Source organism: Oryzias melastigma, linkage group LG8 (genome assembly GCF_002922805.2).
Source record: "Oryzias melastigma strain HK-1 linkage group LG8, ASM292280v2, whole genome shotgun sequence".
Taxonomy (NCBI): Eukaryota; Metazoa; Chordata; class Actinopteri; order Beloniformes; family Adrianichthyidae; genus Oryzias; species Oryzias melastigma.
In genome coordinates this window covers 17,679,483-17,697,829 of record NC_050519.1, presented here as the reverse complement: position 1 = coordinate 17,697,829, position 18,347 = coordinate 17,679,483, and the positions used below count along the sequence as shown (strand labels likewise).

At 39.5% G+C, this 18,347-nt stretch overlaps 1 protein-coding gene across 2 annotated transcripts in view; it reads left to right on the top strand.

Annotated features, from left to right (window-relative positions):
* Positions 1–18,347, top strand: part of pvalb6 (parvalbumin 6) — a gene marked incomplete at its 3' end in the record, with an annotated part of 56,562 nt that overhangs the window by 37,421 nt on the left and 794 nt on the right. Inside the window, 3 exon segments of one of the 2 annotated variants that reach the window (XM_024271352.2) lie at positions 14,482–14,542; positions 14,621–14,753; positions 14,834–14,943. In XM_024271352.2, coding sequence (XP_024127120.1) covers positions 14,482–14,542; positions 14,621–14,753; positions 14,834–14,943 — 304 coding nt within the window. 2 annotated transcript variants of the gene reach the window in all.

Here is an 18,347-nt window from a genome sequence, read left to right as displayed (position 1 = left end):
TGATGCAAAAATAATTTGCCCGGAATAAATTAATCGTGACCGAAGCAATAATTTGTCAAACCTAATATTTACATGTTATGTGTATATATTTATATATCTACTGTGTTTGGCTCACGTGTCTAAAAAGTGTGGACGCTCTGCATTGGAATTGCACGTCTCCATTCTCCCTGGGCACCTGTCTTGTGAATCTCCTCCACTGCTTCAGAGTGTGTGAATCAAATCACACGATCGGCCGTCTCTCATTTTGAACTTTCACACTGCAGCTCTCCTCTGCCGACCTGCAGGATGTCACCAGGCTTTAGCTTGCCTTGTGTCTCCATGTTTGCTGTTATTTTGGTCATCATCAGCCATGTTTATTTACACAGTAGAAAGAACGACACCAGAAAAACAAAGCCCTATTATTTATGACAGTGATAACATTAATTCTAATTCAGAATAAAAGTATCTAAAGTATATTACATTTGACTGCAACAGTAAAACCTTGACCTATAGGTGACTGTACACTACAAACTTTGCTGATATCTGACATAAAATATATAAAAACAAATAAAAATTGTCTTTCCATCTGTCCATCACCTTTCTGCACTCTCCTTTCTGCATCGATCCTAACAGATAAAATACATGTTTCTTCCTTTTTTAGTTCCCTGGTTACTTTGCACTGTATGATTGGTGTGTTCTCTCCAATATCTGCAGACAGATGCAGTGAAAATGACTCAAAAAAAGACTCAAGGATCTTCCAATCTCCTCAGGATTGAGCTCTGCAATGTGGAGAGAAGATTCATCCAGATTGCTTGATTACATTTCTCAAGCATTTGTTGATTGTGCAACAGGAATCAGAGTAGTTCCTATTGAAATTAAAGTCACTTTTCTTTCTGTGTTTTTATTGTTAGATTTGGCAGGAAGTCTCATCCACTCATGGTACATGGTTTCATTCTTTGTTTTCAATCTGGCTTCCATGTTTTCTCGACTGGTCTTTGTCAGCTCCGTTTTTCAATCAGCCTCTTGTCAATGTGAAAAAGTCAACGGCAGAAACAAGGAAAGGAGCTGGTTTCTTCTTCGTTGTGTGTCCCTGCAAATGTATCCACACTGCAAACATTTTTAATGTAATCTTTTTTTATTATTGTAACAGAAGATTTTTCCCCTTTCACTAGGGGGATTCAGCCTCTCTATGGGTGGAAAAAAATGGATAAACCTGAGGAACGCAGGTGGTCCACACAAAATATCAAAGTCGTAGCCCACTCAGTTAGCCTAGAGACCGAAAATGTTGATGCATATTTTTTTTCTATGGGCGTGCTGCGGGCAACAGATCGTAGCAAACACTTAGGAAAACCGCGGGTTGACCCGTACTGGTGCATATATGACTGAAGCTATGGAAACACAGGGCATGTGACACGTGTTCAAGAACGTGCTAAATGTGGGTTTTTTGAACATGAGTATAGACCATGGTGTTCACGTAGGACAAGCAAGGAGGCCTTCTATGTCTTTATTTACCGTTCACTAGCGAATGAGCGCCACCTACAGTAGAGGCTTGGTACAAAATGTTGAAGTGGGGCAAACTTTGTGAATCTTTCACAGCTCTATTCCCATACACAGTGAAGTGAGTAAGTATTCCACTTAGAAATGATTTGGTGCATCTCCACTCTGAGAGAGATAGAATCTGAAAAACAAAATCTGGAAATCATGGCTGTACAATATGTGTTTATTGTCTGTTCCGATATGATTTGTTGTCATATAAATCCGAAAGACAACAGTTATTAACTACCTGCTCTACTATGATCAATTTTCAAACGGTTGGCACTTCTGTGTATTAAAGACGACACCATCCACGCATCACTACCAAATCTGAGTCCTGATTGGTCAAAGTTTGACCTGGTTTACCTTTCAACGTGAGTTCAATGGCCGCATGTTTTGATCTTGCAATGTGTGAGTTTTGAACGCGAAAGCCTGAAACACGATCTTACTTGTGATTTTCATTGGAAGTGGTTGGAAGGACATACATTGCCATGATCAGAGCTTGAGGCTTTACTTGAACCCAAGCATCATGTAACAATAACTGAACCAGAGCCATAGATTTAGTGTTATTTAGTGTGAAAGTTTTTGAATTGCAACCAAAGAAGTAATGTCTTCCATTATTTCCTTTTTAATGGAAAGACCAAAAATACTATTAAAAAAAATCTGACACTTTGTTTTTGCACATTTACAAAATGTTTCGTGTCAGTACTGTAAATGCAATCAGTCAGTGATGAAGTGATGAATTAATCTGCACAGTAGGAAGGTGACTCGTATTTAGCACTTGAAACAATTAGGGAGCATTTCTATAACAATAAATTTTGACTAAATAAAAGTGTATGTATGCTTCTGTTAAAAAATAATACAATGAATCACAGGACTATTGTCTTCTGGTGGAAGCATTTGCTTTAAACAACAGCAAAAAATCTAAAAACAATTGAAGACAAACTTGTAGCATATCAATAAAAAGACAGACATAATAATGAAAAGACATGTGAAAGAACATCCTGGACTCTGGTTCCACACAGATGTTTTTGCTCCGCCTCGCTGTGAAACTTTGGTTCCGTCTCTATGACTCCTTCAGAGAGCTGAATCAGAGGTCCCTGCTGTTTGTCCGGGTGAGTTGTAATGCCACACTGGCGGAGTGACACTGCAGTAACAAAGAGCGTTGGCATAAAACATCAAACGCTCAGAGTCACTCACAGTAACAGCCAGATTTTTTGGGTCTGTCTTAAATCACACAATGAGGACTTGATTCACTGAAATCATTAATTAAAAAGGCAGAATAGTGTTCAGGCAATATGTCCGACATTTGTAATTAGAATTTGTGGGTGATTCACTAGGAGATAACAGGAGCAAACAGTAAGGATTTAGCATTTCTATGGCCTGTTTATGCTAAATGAAAGCAAAAGAGAACATAAAGTTCCTGAAGACGATCTGTTCCCACAAGGTGAGTCCTGCTGTGTGACACAGACTTAGACGTGGGAAGCTCATTGCAGCTTCGTCTGCACCATTGACTGTATATGGTACCCTGGATGTAGATGGGGACGTGCATCGCTGCATAGCTGTGGGCAGGCTGAGTCCCCGACAGTGATGCTGCTCCAGGCTGGTTATGTGGTTATTAGGGGTGTGCCGATAATATTGCTATTGCGATATATCGCGACATTTAGTGATATTGTGAGCCATGTATCGTATCATGAGGTACCCAGTGATTCCCAGCCCTAGTGGTTATCCACAGGGGGTGAGGGGACCCAATTATTAACGTTTCTGCGTTCAACCTGTTTCCCAATGTTTGTCTGCTCATCAGGTAGGAGGTGTGAGAGGGGGTTGAAGGTTGTGTTTGAGTTATTATTGTACTTCTTTATTTTTATTCAGTTTCAAATGTCTGTATTAACAGCGCCTCCTTCATCCGTCACTCCGGCTGATGTCCCGCCCTCCAGAGCCATATACTTCACCGTGATTGGTTCGTTTACCTCTTCTCACAGCAAGTGTCATTCATTTCAGTCTTGCGGGCCGCACTAACATTAATCTTTCATATGAAGACGGAGGCCGCAAATGATCATCCCGGGGGCCGCAGATGGCCCCCCAGCCGCGAGTTTGTAACCCCTGATGTAAATGAACTCCTTTTAAAAGTTTCTGATAATAAAAAGGACTTTTTGTTCAGAATCTTTGGCCTTTAACATGCTCTGATAAGACCAATAGTGACGCCTAAAACAGGTCATGAATCATAACATTTATTTCCATCTTTGCTCCAGTTTAAACGAAGAAAAAAAATGGGAATAGATTCTGTAATTAGTCACTGATGATGCGATTCGCCCCAGAGCAGAGAGCGGCGTACGAGATCCGAAAGTGGAAATTAAAAGTTTAAGAGAACAGAGGCGGATGGAGGCGAAGGAATGACTTAAAGAGAGATTAAATCAGTGGAGGATTGGAGGACAAAGTGAAGGCCTGGAAATTAGGTAGAGTGAGGAGAAGAAGCGGGACGAGGAAGGCCGGGAGGAAAACAACGGCAGGAGTAAAGGGGAGGGTCTGCATGAAACCATTTGAGGATGATCCAACCAAACGACACAGAACAGCTGCGAGGCCATTTTTAATGCTTCCTTTCCTACTCCATCAGGACAACGAACAACTAACATCGAAGAGCGTTTTACCAAAACCCTACGATCAGGTTTACCTTTTTCACACAGAGAAAAGTGTAAAGGATGGACTCCTCTTAAGAGCCCAGTTAGATTAAGATCCAGCCTGTTCCACAACAGTGTAATTACTTCATGATAACATCCATTTTCCACGAGATAACAGGCCCAGTTTCGGTTTTAACTCACCTGATGGTGATCCTTTCAAGGACATGTTTTAATCAGGCCTAATTAAAGTAAACGTGGCCTCACCTCTCCACTCCGGGGAAATGTAAATTTGCCAAACTGCTGATGTAGTGAAAGGCACAAAGTTCCCTTTCAGAATACATTTGTTGCTGTTGGTTTTGGTGGCTTTCATCATCTGTTTGGCGAGCGCAGAGCGGCGCCTAATGTTCTCGGCTAATGAATCACATTCTATAATGTTTGGTTTGAGAGATGGAATTAAATGTTAGCGGCTGTAAATATTGTTGCTAATGCTTTCGGTGGTGGATTAAAAGGAATTTACATCTTTAATTTGTTCTGTAATATTTTATGCAAATTTAGTTTTTATGCGGCTGTTATTAGAGTTTGTTATGAAGTGGTGCCAACTCTGCTCGACAACTTCACTTTAGAGCGCTCATTATGCTAGAAAATCAGATAAACATCATTTTTTATGGTTTTCAGGGCCAAACGTCAAATTAGTTAAAGACTCAGTCCAATGAAAATGATGTTTTTGGAGTTTTTAACATGTTTTTGTGACATTTTTTTAATGATGGAGGACATATATGAAGAAAGTAAACTTAAAATTGGCTTTTCTAAATATTTATTAGTACATACTATAGAGAAAAAAGAGTATATTGTGTGACATGGGCGGGCCACAAGCTCCCCGCTTCCCTCCATTCTGATCCATCCCCTTGTAGACCAGTTGTTGGATAGAAAATGCAGGAGACCAGGCTTATTGACAGAAACATGAACATTTAATACATCAACCATAAAAAAAACATGAAGAAAAACATGTTCAACAAAGCAGAACAGAGAACATGACAAGGATGAACTGAATACTAGACACTTAAATACACTGAGGGCAAGTAACCAAAAAAAGATGACTGTTAAATGATAATAAACCTGAAACTGTTATGATTGACGAAAAAGGACGATTCAAAGCAGAACATGACAAAAATATTATCATAACTTACAAAAACCAAAGCTCCCAATCCTTACAGTACCCCCCCCCAAAAGGGCAGATTCCAGATGCCCTTAAAGACCATGTCACAGTAGCTGTGTTTCCGTTAGCTCTGAAATAGCTCTGAAACACCACAACTTAGAAAAAAACTAACATTTATCAAAAAAATGTTTTTGCTCTTGCAGGAAGTGGTTTTGGGGCATATTAAAACTGACATTTTTTGCAAAACTGCAATGGAAACACTTTTTTGAAAAATTCATAGCTTTCCTCGACTGTTTCATGTTTTTCTAACAGACTTTTCACGCATGTACCACTGATGTATAACTTATATCATGGATACGACACACATATCATGTTAAAATGACATAATTGATGCACGAACCACTAATGAATTGCATGTGAACTGCGGAATAATCATCCATGGATCAATCATTTGCATATCGTGTGACGGGTGAATGAATCAGCTGATCTTTCACCCCTCCAGCACTATACACCAAATGGGGTCTCCCACTTCCCTCATGCAGGCAGGGGGACTAGGATTCTGTCCAGCAGGTCATGGGAGGGGCCAGGCACAGCGAGCCCTTCTCGCAAATGTCTCAAGGTGCAGACCAGGGGAACCTGACTGTTTGATTAAAGCAAAGCATTGTGAGGGGTATCAACTAGCAGAAGGAGGATCAGTCCAGTTGAATCTCTCCAATCACCAGAAACATGAAGGCGAGCGACCCCAGAGATATTCATCAGGGACAGACCTCATGAAAAGCATCAGGGCACATAGTGTCATGTCCCCCTTTAGAACAGACAGAAACATGGCCATAAAACAAAGAATGGTACTTGAAAGTTTTGTTGTTTAGTCTTAAACCTTAGTAAAAGACAGAGGAATGAGCACCGACTCGACTCTGGTGTTACTGGTTCTTTCTCTGCTCCCATGTATCTGTTTCTGTTCAAAGTTGGAGAATCCTGTTTCTGCCCTCGTGGAGTTACAAACTAAATCCCTGTTGGTGTTATTTGTGTGTAGTCAGTATGTCAGTGATGCATCATTCAGGACGGGATGCATATTTCATCTCCTTCTGTGAATCTAATAGAGGAGCTACATCTGCATAACATCTGCATGTTTTCCACAGCTAACATGTTGATCCCTCTGGGTGGAGGTGAGGGGGTTGAATGCAGGATTATACAGTCAAATATCACGAGGCGGGACGAAAAGGACAAAACAACACAAAGATTTGGTCCAGATTGGTGGGATTGTATTAGAACGGTTAAGTAGATGGTTGGATTTGGATGGACGCCACCTATGCTGTGTTCAGGTTACAAGTTTGACTCATTGACTTTTAAAGGCAGCTTTTTGTTAAATCCTGTGAGTGTTGGACTTGATTAATGAAGAAAACATTTTTATAAAAAGTCTCCAATCAGATTCAACAGTTTAAGATTTTAGTGTTTTTTCTTTTGTGCGTTTCCAAAGCAGATCAGGCCTCTCTTGATGGTGTTTTAAATTGCAGAGGAAAGCAGAGGTTCAGTAAATGTATGTATGACATGCACGAGAGCTGCTGTGAGAAAATGAGAAATCACTGAGGCGCAAAGAGGCCACAAAGAAAACAAAGAGTTTCTCTGATTTAACTGCAACCAAAACGTTTTCTCATAAACTGGAACGCATAATAAATCTTTTTTTTATTATTCCTTTTGTGTAACCTCAATTCTTTCCCTTTTTTTCACCTTTTTTAAATAACAAATTGCTATTATTTTGACTAATTCAAGCCTAATTTGTGGTATAAAAAAAAGAAAGAGCAACCACTTCCAAAAATACATCACTTAGAGCACGTGTCAAGGCCCGGGGGCCGCATCCGGCCCTCCAGGTAATTATTTCCGTCCCTCCGGATCATTTTATTTTACGTTATTAATGGCCTGATGTTATATTGTGCTTATTTCTAACTTTGGGAGGTTGGTGCCTGTGTTCAGCAGTGGAGCCACCACCAGTGTATGAATGTGTGTGTGAGTGAGAGTTTGAACACAGAAGCTCAAGACGAACCAATACAAGCATTTATATGGACTTTTCATTGTAAGTGTCATCTTGAACGCGCATGTAGCTTTATACATCTGTGGAGGCTCCTCTGCAGTGTTGATCACATCAATCTTCCGCACCTCTGTCTGCACGTTATAAGTGATTAGAACAATCTAAAAGAATCCACTTTTCATGCATCCGTTGACCTTATTTTGAGGGTCAGATGGACAGATAAAGTCACCCGGATGTCCTCTTGATTCGGTAAACGGCCACCGCGTTAATAATCCAGTTAAATGCTGAGCTCTGGGAGAAAATGGGATTACAGTCATGAACAGACTGTCAATGTCTGACCGTGGCTTCTTAGCTTTTGTGTAATTTATACGGCTTATGCAGAACACTCAGAACAATGGCCCGGAACACGAAGGGAGCCTTTTCACGTCAAAAAGAAAAGAAAATGTTGGTCATGGCGGCTTCAAACAGCAGGACGCTCAGATATAATTCCACAAAAGTGTGTTTTGTGTTGTGGCTCAATTGTGTGAAGTGACACGGTGACACAATGTGAAATAAAGCCTCTAAACCCATCAAAGCTCATAATCGAGGCATTTCCAGTTCACACATCTGTTGCAGTGAGTATTCTCTGCTTTGTGTCTCTTTCTCCCCGTTAACCTTGCTCTGCGTATGTCTTGACTCGATGCGGCGAGCGCACAGGGCTCAGGTTTCTTCAAGCGTATTCCTCTAATCTCCTTCTTCTTGGCATCTAAGATGCTCTTAAAAATACATGCACGTTCTCACCAGTGTGCAGCTGTTGCAGGAGCGCGGAGAGCTGGCAGCTGTGCGGCCTGGTTAGGTTTCCCACACCTTACACCAACCCCCCTTTTTTTTGTGTGTCCCCACTCGTCAGGAATCACAACTCAAATAATTCTCTTTAGAACCACCGAGATTGTAAGTAATCCATCAAAAGTGTCACATTTTGTCGCGTTTCTCCTCGGTTGATGGCTTGAATAAGCCACTTTCAAAGTGAAAGTCCAATCTCATTTAAAATGCAGATTTTCTGTTTTGCATGCAAAGATAATAACGTTTACAGTATTTTGCCTTGGGATGCAAAATTTGACTTTGTGCAAAAAATAAATAAAAGAAAGACAGGAAGTTGAATGAGCAGAAGGGATGCAACGCTGTAAGAAATGACAAATAGGATTGTGACAAAAACGTCTAATCAGGCACTAAAAACACAAGAAAATAGCCACAATTAACAGCAATAAAGCGGGTAATGATCTCAAATAGGAAACTGGGGATTGTTTTGACATGACAAATGACCAGAGGAGGCAAACAAGTTCCAACTGAATACAGGAGGAGCACAGGTGTGCGGCGGTTCAGGAGGACAGACGACGACCAGCACCAGGAGCAGCTCGGGTCTAAAAATACTAAAAACTAAGAGTCAGGGCAGAGGTGAAGCGAACTGAAGAAGCAGGAAAAAGAGTTGTTGAGGAGTAATTGAACAACATCAGCGCAGAAAACCAGATAAAACAAGTCTGCCCGTCACTCGAAAGAGAAGCTTGACTCCAAAACCATAATAACACCCTTTGGATTCAAGCTTCATCTTGATCTAATTCTTTGCTAATTCAATATGCAAGTTTTTTAATTCCAGTGTTAATCAATAATAAATAATGAACAGATCATTCAAAGTTTGAACTTTTTTTTTTAAATTTAAATAAGGAATAGCTCATTTTTGCCACTTTAATGTTTTAAACTTTAAGTCTTTTGTATCCATGAATTATGCTAATTAATTATTTGTGCTTAACTCTGTCCTCATCCTTAACTTCTATTCTGTCCAACTTTAGTTTCAACTCAACTAAGCACATTTCATCCTTAAGAACCCAAGAACAACTTTCTTTTGGCGGGCTTTTAAAGGTAATTTGACTCTTTTGTGTTTGTTTCTTATGGGTAATGGCAATTAAATATAGCCAAAATGAAAAAAAAAAAATACAAATGAAATTTATATTAAAAAAAAAAAGAATGCTAAGATAACCAAGATAAAATCTAAAGTTCGACTCCAACTATATTTTTTTATCAATTATAAATTATTCTCAGTAGTTTTTTAATTATGATTCTCCAAATTAAAAAAGCCAGTGTTGTTTTTTAAGACATATTTTCTAGCAGCAGGAGTTCATTAGACGTTTGTCTCTGGGTTTTGGGTGGGACTGTTAGCACGGATATTAGCTCTGCTAATTTCCCATCATTCCTTTGCTTACACTCTCTCCTGCTAGCTTGGAGCCCTTCACAACCCCAAGCTAACATTAGCGCTGCAAAACAAATGGCGAGCAACATCTGAGCTCTCCAGCTGTAGTTTTCAGAAATGTTTCAGCTCAGAGGGGAAAATGAAGACGTGAATAGATCGTTTTGTCTGCAAAGAGATGATTCAGGCCCTGCGACTGACTGGCGACCTGTCCAGGGTGTACCCCGCCTTCGCCCTTCAGTAGCCGGGATAGGCTCCGGCGCCCCGTGACCCCGGAAGGGACAAAGCGGTCAAGAAGATGGATGGAGATGATTCAGATTTGTTGCAGAGAAGGGAGATTTTAGGCCTATGGCAGCTTTTTCAACCGGTTCTTACCTGCTCTTGATCCATCACGATTTGAATGAAACAATACTCACAAATAAAGTTTTAAGATTAAATTCTTATGTGTATGTCCTCTGTCATAAGAAAAAGTCAACAAAAACATGTTAAAAACACAAATTTCAATGTTTTTTTTTTCTTAGTCACTTTTTTCTACGTCATACTCAGGTTTGTCATTTGTTATGACTTATTTGACTTTTTTCCCTTTTGTTTTATGAAGATGTCAGAGTTTCTGCCTGAAGCCGCCGTCTGCCGTTTACATGGGTCCTCCAACAGCCTCATTTCATATTTGTTCTTTTTTTTGAGGAGTGAGGAATCTAAAGGAAGAATGTGCATGTTAACTTCCATTCCCAGCCTCTCCCATGACTGTGATCAACCATCCCATCGATTGTTTTTTGCATGGTTCCTACTCAGGTTGGCCAGTTTTGCTAACAACTGTGATAACTGTGACAAACGTCTGAATGGCGTTTATACTTTTCAAGCCTGATGTTGTGATTGTCTCATTTCAGTAGCTTTGTCTTATATACATAGTGACATACAGGGATCTTTTTTTAAATATTTTTTTTCATAATAAGATTTTCTGAAGAAGCCAACATTTATATAAGCACATTGGCAGTCAATTTATGGTGCAGAAAAGTTAGGCAGTACGTCTTTTTTTTTTTTTTTTTTTTTTTAAAGCGTCAACATAAAAAAATAACTGTAATTTTTAAAAAATAAAGATTTAAATTTGAAATGAATTGGCTCTGCTCCATTAACTGAATGTAGCAGAAGTTATACTTGTATTAGAAGGAAAATATACAGTGAAAATGTGTGTTTTTTTTTTTTTGGAACAGAGTTCAAATGAAACAATGTCTCTTATATTTAAAATGCAGCAATAGCCACCTTTGTCTTTAAAATCCTGGGTCGTGGAAATGGCACTTTTCTGGATCTAGTTTTCACCACCATCACATCTTAAAACGCTCAAAATAAATTAAGGTTAAATGAAACAATATGCATGCTATTATATTATTATATTATTATGTTATTATGTTATTATGTTATTCTCCTCTTGGATGATGTCATCAACGTGTGTCACATTTTACGGTGATTGAAGGGATTCCCTTCTGATGAGATTCCACTGAAGTGTAAACCGAGCCCCAGTATCCCATACAGACGTGGAGTATATTAGAGAAATCTTCAGCAGAATTTAGGTTGATGTGTGAAGGAGGTTTGGACCTGTAAAAACTCCACTCGCCTTTGAGTAACCAGAACATGGACCTGGGACAGAACCTGGACATACTGAAAGGTCAATATCCTCTGGGAACAGGTTGGTTTTCTCTCAAACTCTGGTAGGATTGCTGCCTCTTTGATCCAAACCAGAATGATTGAATCTAAATTAGTTCCATGAAATCCCGGCACCAGATCTGTAGTTTTGGACTTAGATTCATATTTTTATCCATTATTTTGAGGCATTGAAATAGGAGCTTAAAACGCCTTAAAAGTCCCATAACAGGATTAAATTAACTTCATACCATTATCCCTGCAAAGCCTCTGAACTTTTCCCTGTACCTGATGATTAATCGCACACTCCCAATCGCAACGGCGGCGCTCCCCTTTAAATTGAATCCGTCTTTCTTCGCACAGCTTCACTCTTGCTGAGAGATCTCAGTGAATCAATCTCGTCCAGCGCGTTTCACATTGAATCGTTTGTTTTCCCCGCGGACGCCTTTGTGCTAAAGGTCAGAGATGGAGGTTGTTCCTCTGCAATGATAAAAGATTGGATGTGAGGCCACACACGCTAAAGCACAGCGCGCCATCGATCCACAACAGCGTGATGCTGGAGTAGATAACGCCGTGCCGCTCCGGCGTCTCCGTGAAGCATGGCACCAGCAAGAGACGGAAGTGATTATTGCAGCACTTTATTGAGCTCATCAAAGTGTCCGTTTATCTCTAAAACGTGGAGATCCTGGTGTTTCCTCACAGTGAAAAAATAGTCATTTACGTTTGTTGAAGTCCAGCTCCGACTATGTTTTTAGCTACTGTAAAATCATTCTTAGTGGTCTTTTTATTAGGATTATGCAGCATTTAGCCAAATTAAAAACCTGTGTCGTCTTTTAATGCGACAAGAACATAAGACCCAGTCCGAAATCTTCCCCTCCCCCTCCATTTGAAGGGTATTTTTAGTGTTTTTTTTTTTTTTTTTTTATGTGACCCTCCAAGTGGAGAGTAAACAAAGTCGCACTGAGAAGCGCTTTTCTTCTCAAAGGTGCGCTCTGAACCACAGACGTTTACATCTAAATGTAAGTAATGACTTTTTGTTGTAGCATGACCTTTTTAAAGTAATAAAACCGCTGTTGTTATGTATATTCAAGCACTGGAAGCTCTGCGCTAATGCTAGCGGACTGGCGGTTATTGGTGACGTCATTGAACGAAAGTAACGTCTGAATAATGAGACACTTTTTTCATAACTCTCCGTTTGGAGGGATAAATAAAGTAAAGAGGGGGGAGGGAAGAATTCAGATTGGGCCTTAGTTTTTCCAGAGCAGCAGGAGTTCATCAGGAATTTACCCGTGAGTTGTTAGCGTGGAAGTAAGCCTCTGCTCATATCCCAGCATTCCTTTGTTTACACCCTCTGCTGCTAGCTTACAATAACATTTTGGTGTTTTAACATGTTCTTGTTAATGGAAGACATAAATAAAATATTTTAAGATTGAAATTGCGTTTCTGAGTTTTTCTATGTTGAAATCACGATGGATCAAGACCAGACAAAAACCTCTGATGAAGGCTGGTTTGGTGTTCAACAGACAACAGCTGATGATGCTGCAGATGACAGTGAAGGAAGAAGAGAGTTTTTGGAGATTCTTAACACAATGAAACATTTATTCATTACTTAAAAAAAATATTTATGCCTTTCAAATATTTATTAAGTTACATGGTCCAGAGATTGATCGTATGTTCAGTTCTACCTGCTCATGTGTGGAAGTCTCATTGGGCTACATACTAAACTCCACATTTCTCCTGGTGGTTCTATAATAATGTGACCATTTACACAGAAACTGAAGTATTTCCAAAGACTTGTAAAGGTAGAATTTATTTTGTTTTTTGGGGCTTGTTGCCTGTAAACACCACGGTTTCACCTTGAAGGATCAACTTGTGCGCTAACAGGAGTACTAATCAAATTTCTTTTGTAATTAGTTATTGTGAGTGGAGCCACTGTGATCAAAAGCTTCTTGACTTTGAGGGGGCCGAACATTAGAATGAAACAACATGATTTAGTAGATGACGATGCAGACTTTGAATCTGACAGTTTTATTCTGCTTAAGTGACTTTAATAAGCACATGGGCGCCATTTCCCCCCACCATCTGTAAACTCATTTGTATGAGGACTTCAGTTTAGCAAATTCTTCAGCTGAATTGAAAGAACAGTAAAAGTCAGAGTGGAATGAATCATTGTATGTACTGTTTTGGAATGACCTCTTGTGATGGTCGTGCAGATTTTTCCTTCAAACTCTCGCTCTACTTGAAAATGATGTTTTTAACGTTCTTGTGGCATTTGTCTGATGATGGAGGACATATATATATAAAATTGAAAATAAAATTGTATTTCTGAGTATTTCTTCATTCAGATTGCTGTGAATCAGGACCAGACAAAAAATGTAGTTTGAAAAAGAGCTTTTTTCTGTAGAAAATACATTGGACGCTCCACAAGCTACCTGTTAATGTCAAATTTGTTTGTAATCAGTTCTGTATAATGCAGTGACACCAAGCTAAAAATGTGTAGAATGTGGGTAAATAAGAAAAATGTTTCCCTGAAGATTTGGGTCAATAGTTTTACATCTTAAAAAACAATGTTGTGAGTTAAAACTTTACCAAATCACCCAACATGTCATAATTGATACTGTCTATATCTCATAAAAATATACAATAACATTTGTTTGGTTCATTTTGTTAAAAGGTTAAACAACATTGACACCTGTGTCAATTCCCTGATTTGGTGGACTCTACAGGGTTAAAATTTGTAATATTTTTAAAGAAATGTCATTATACTCTCATAAGGTCTTTGTCTGACCAGCTCGAGTACACTCATGTAACATAAGCAAAATAGTCTTTGTCAAAGTCAGAGGAAAGGGCGTCAACATCTCCAGCGGCATCAGGTTCAGTCACACGTCGTAAAAAACCACAGCGCTGTTAAGTGCCGGCTTCACCTTTCCTACTGAAGCAGAAGAAGATTCTGCTTGTGGACCAAACCACAAACTGAATCCTCCTGCGGTTTTTCGCTTGGGTTTATTGTTTTCTTAATGAACTCATAAAAGTCGTGCAGGTTATCGTAGCCTGTATCTCTGTTTGTGCCGCCCCTTTCTCAGCTCATCCTTAGTTGTCACGTCTTCAGGCTGTCACTCATCACCTTCTCCTCACATGTCCTGGTTTCCTGTTCCATTTCCAGGGTGTCACCAGTGTAATACGAGAATGTCTCCGACTCGTCTCGCTGCTCTTCCGCAGCCTTATTTTTAACCTCGTCCCCTCTGATTCCTTCTTTTCTCTTCCTCTCCCCTTTTCTTCTTTTGTGCGTCTGTCTTCTCCACCAGTCAAGATGGCAATGAGCAGCATCCTCAACGCTGACGACATCAAGAAAGCTCTTGATGCCTTCGCAGGTAATCCACCTCTACCTTCACTCCTAGTGGTTTGTAAAACTCCGTCAGTGACTCTTTGTGTCCGCTCTGTTTGAACAGTCGCCGACTCTTTTGATCATAAGAAGTTCTTTGAGATGCTGGGACTGAGGGCCAAGTCTGCCGACGATGTGAAGAAGGTCTTCACGGTGCTGGACGCCGACAACAGCGGCTACATAGAGGAGGAAGAGCTCAAGTGAGAAAAACCAGTAAAACTCACAAAAAAGAGGGACATATACAAAGTAGTCTCTGACCATTTCTGCTTTCCCTGATTAGATTCGTCCTGAAAGGTTTCGCCAAGGACGGCCGGGACCTGACGGACAAAGAAACCAAAGCCTTTTTAAGAGCAGCCGACAAGGATGGCGACGGAAAGATTGGAGTTGATGGTAAACAAAACATTCAATTCTAGTACCAGAAAAACTTCAAATAAGCAAATGTGTGTAGAAATGACCCAGTCTGTAAAACTAAAGTCTGTGGAGAATTTCAAAGCATGATGGATTTATATATGGTCTGATTTTTGGGTTCATCCCTTATTGAACTCCTGATTTCTTAAGAGCGCTTCCTGAGCAGAGTGGGTTCCGCTTTGCCGTCACTTTCCAAAGCTGCACACTGCAGTCATTCTCCAGGGATAACTGCTGCGCCGCCAGCAGAAAACTCTCAGAAGGAAGCGTCATTCTGCAGGGTTCTTATCATCAACGAACACAGACTGAGCTCAAAGAGCTGAAAGGAGGAGTGGGGGCGGGACAGCGGACACTCAAGCATGTGGTTTATGTCCGTGGTCGACCTTGAAAATGCCGTTATACTGAAGATCCAGAGACCAGCGCGCCGAAGAGCAAAGCGCTGGGTGCATCTTTAAGACCAGAACTTGGTGTCTTTGTGAGAAGAGCAGACTTTAAAGCTGTGAGCATTAGCATGAATTCACGTTCCTTTGACAGACGATTCACAGCCAAAAGTCACAAGTTAGTAAAAGTGGAAATGGAAAACTTCGAAATGTGACTTTAAGGATAATCTAATGAATGCATTAAAGAAGAGGAACTATGGTGCCAGGTTTGTGCTTCTTCGACTAAATTTAATGCTAAATTGTTTTTGGCAATTGGACTCAATTCTGAACCTGCCAGCTCGTCCTTGTTCGTCAGTTACTTGTATCAGTCAGTGTTGCTCTCCTGAAAGGAGAAAGAAAGAAAACGCGTCGAGGGGCAAACCTGTACTGGGCACACAGGTGCACAAAATAAGAAGGTCGTAGACCACTCGGTGAGCCCGTAGAACAGGGGTCTCAAACTGGCGGGCCACAGGCTATTTGTGGCCCCCAAGTTCATATTTTGCTGGCTTAATTTGAAAGTTCAATGTCTACTGAGCAATTTCTTCTGCATGTCCATGCTTCTTTGATGATAGCTTTGTATTTGTTTTGTGACGTTTCAGCTTGATTTATGCTTAAAACTTTACATTTGCTTTTGTCGTTAGTCCTTAGCAACAGTTGCTAGCGTCGTTAGCTCCTGTTGTTTCATAAGACATGCAGAGGATATTGCTTAGTAGTTAATAGACATGAACAAATGTTCAATAACCCTTTAAAGCCCACCACGACAAATCATTTTTTATTAATATTTATTAACAATCCTTATAAACATGTGACTTGTCAATAAATATTGTTCAGGAAAAAAAAGCACCTTATTTATCCATTATCCCAAATTTGATCCACACATTTTTAACTTGGTGGAACTGTATTATAAATAATTAATTATCAACAAAATTTGCATTTTTTTTTTCAATACAGCAAGTAGTTATTTAAAAAAGAATAACAAGAGGTTAGCTAATCTCAACCTAAAGTTGAGAAAATTAGCTGAAAATTTTCCCGCCAAAAGTAGTTTTGAGAAGTCATGGGGGCAGCCATTTTGAAATGAGCTGGAAAAGTCCTTCTACTGCCCCTAGTGGAATGATAATGCACTGCATGGCAGAAAACATAGACTAAGTCATATATGGGGTTTTAAAGGAAAGTTTTACAATGTTAATGAGATAGAGGTCTCAAAATTATATCTATAATCGTTTTATAGGGATAAACTTGTTCAACAGAATGTCAATGTCAACTTGAAAACAGAACAATTACTGACTATGCCTATAAAAATATAAGCTTCCCAGTACCAAAGATCTATTAGGAACAAGTATCCATGATGCCAAGAATAAAGTATATCTGAAAACAGCCCGAACGATATTGGTGGATTTTACAGATAAACTCAAATTATACAAATATCGTCTGATACCGGCACCCCTAATGTAACTTTTAATATTCTTATGCATACTTCAGAATACACTCACCAGACGCATGACAATCCTATGTTCCATTTTTAACAAACCTCGAGGGAACTGCAATACCCACCTGTGTTCCCTTTAAGATGTTCCTTCTATGCTTCACAATCCCATAAAATTCCATGAAGCTCTTGACATAGATTATCGTACTGTGGTAAGTGTGTGATGAAGTATTCGCATTGCTAATATAAGTCACACACATTTATGATAGACAGGTGATACTGTCATAAGGTACCCATAGGTTGCCATTAGAAGGTGCGGACGCTAGCCCCATTTTGACAGTGTGTACGTGCTATGTAAGTACCGCATGACCGTAGAAGAAAATGTACATGAATATGTTAGCTCCACAGCTTTAACTGGTGGGTTACAATCTTAGAATTTCCTGTGGGCTGCTTTCTTTTGCCCATAGACAGTCAGAATCCACTTGTAACTGTGACTAAGGTTTTAATCACAGTTGTCTCATTAACTCCTGTAAGAAACCAAAAATGTCAAACGGTACAAATGTTTGCAACACACTACAAAGGATGTAAGCTTTTTTTCTTTTTTGGGGGAGTAAGGCAGCTCTTTATGCAGATTAGATGACTTTATTCCAGCTTTAAAGGAGCATCATTTGCTGTGTGGTGCTGGGATCTCCTACCAGAGAACATTAGTGGTCGAGGACGGTGATGTTGGACTGACCTCTCTGTAGATGAGGGTCATAGCTTCGAGCTGAAACAGGAATCCACTGCAGAGGTCTAAACAATGCAGTGTACGTTTTTGTTAATTGAAGGCATAGAGCATCATGGATCACCAGTAGAGGATTGATTGTGTAATCCTGTGGGAGGAGCAGTGAGAATGTAGAGCCTGAACATGGAGCTGGTTAGTACGTAAATATACGAGGATTGTATTAATGTGCCGCAACAGCTCAGGAGAAATTCTGAAACATTTCTGAGAGAAGTTTTGCTGCAGTGGTAAAGAATAAATAAATAATAAATAAAAAAAATCATCTATTGAAGTTCCTACAGCTGCATTCTACAGACTTTATTTCACTCAACTTTTGAAAGTCTGCTGCAGTGTTGCGTTACATTGACGTACGATGGATTCAGAGAGCAGCAGACAGGATCAAAGGTCAAGCTCTTCTGCTCCTCTGTAGAAGACGTCCTTTCATCATGTCTTACTACATCTGCAACTTCATCAAGGACAGCTCCCTCCCTGGAAATCCTCCACTCCTGGAGGCTCAGAAGTCTAAAAGCAGAGAAAATATTCAGATTTCTAACTTCATTTTTCCTACTATTATGAATTTTACCAGAGACTTTTAATTTTTTGCTTTTAAAAATTATATTAATACAATTTTACATTACTTTACACTTGAATCTACTTAATAATACAATATTATTTATTATATTTTGTGAAATATTAAGTTAGTTTTCACTGGTTAGAAATGTTCTAACTTCTAATGCTAATATTTTTTTTTTATCAATATTAGCGATAAAAAGTGTTTTAATTTTTG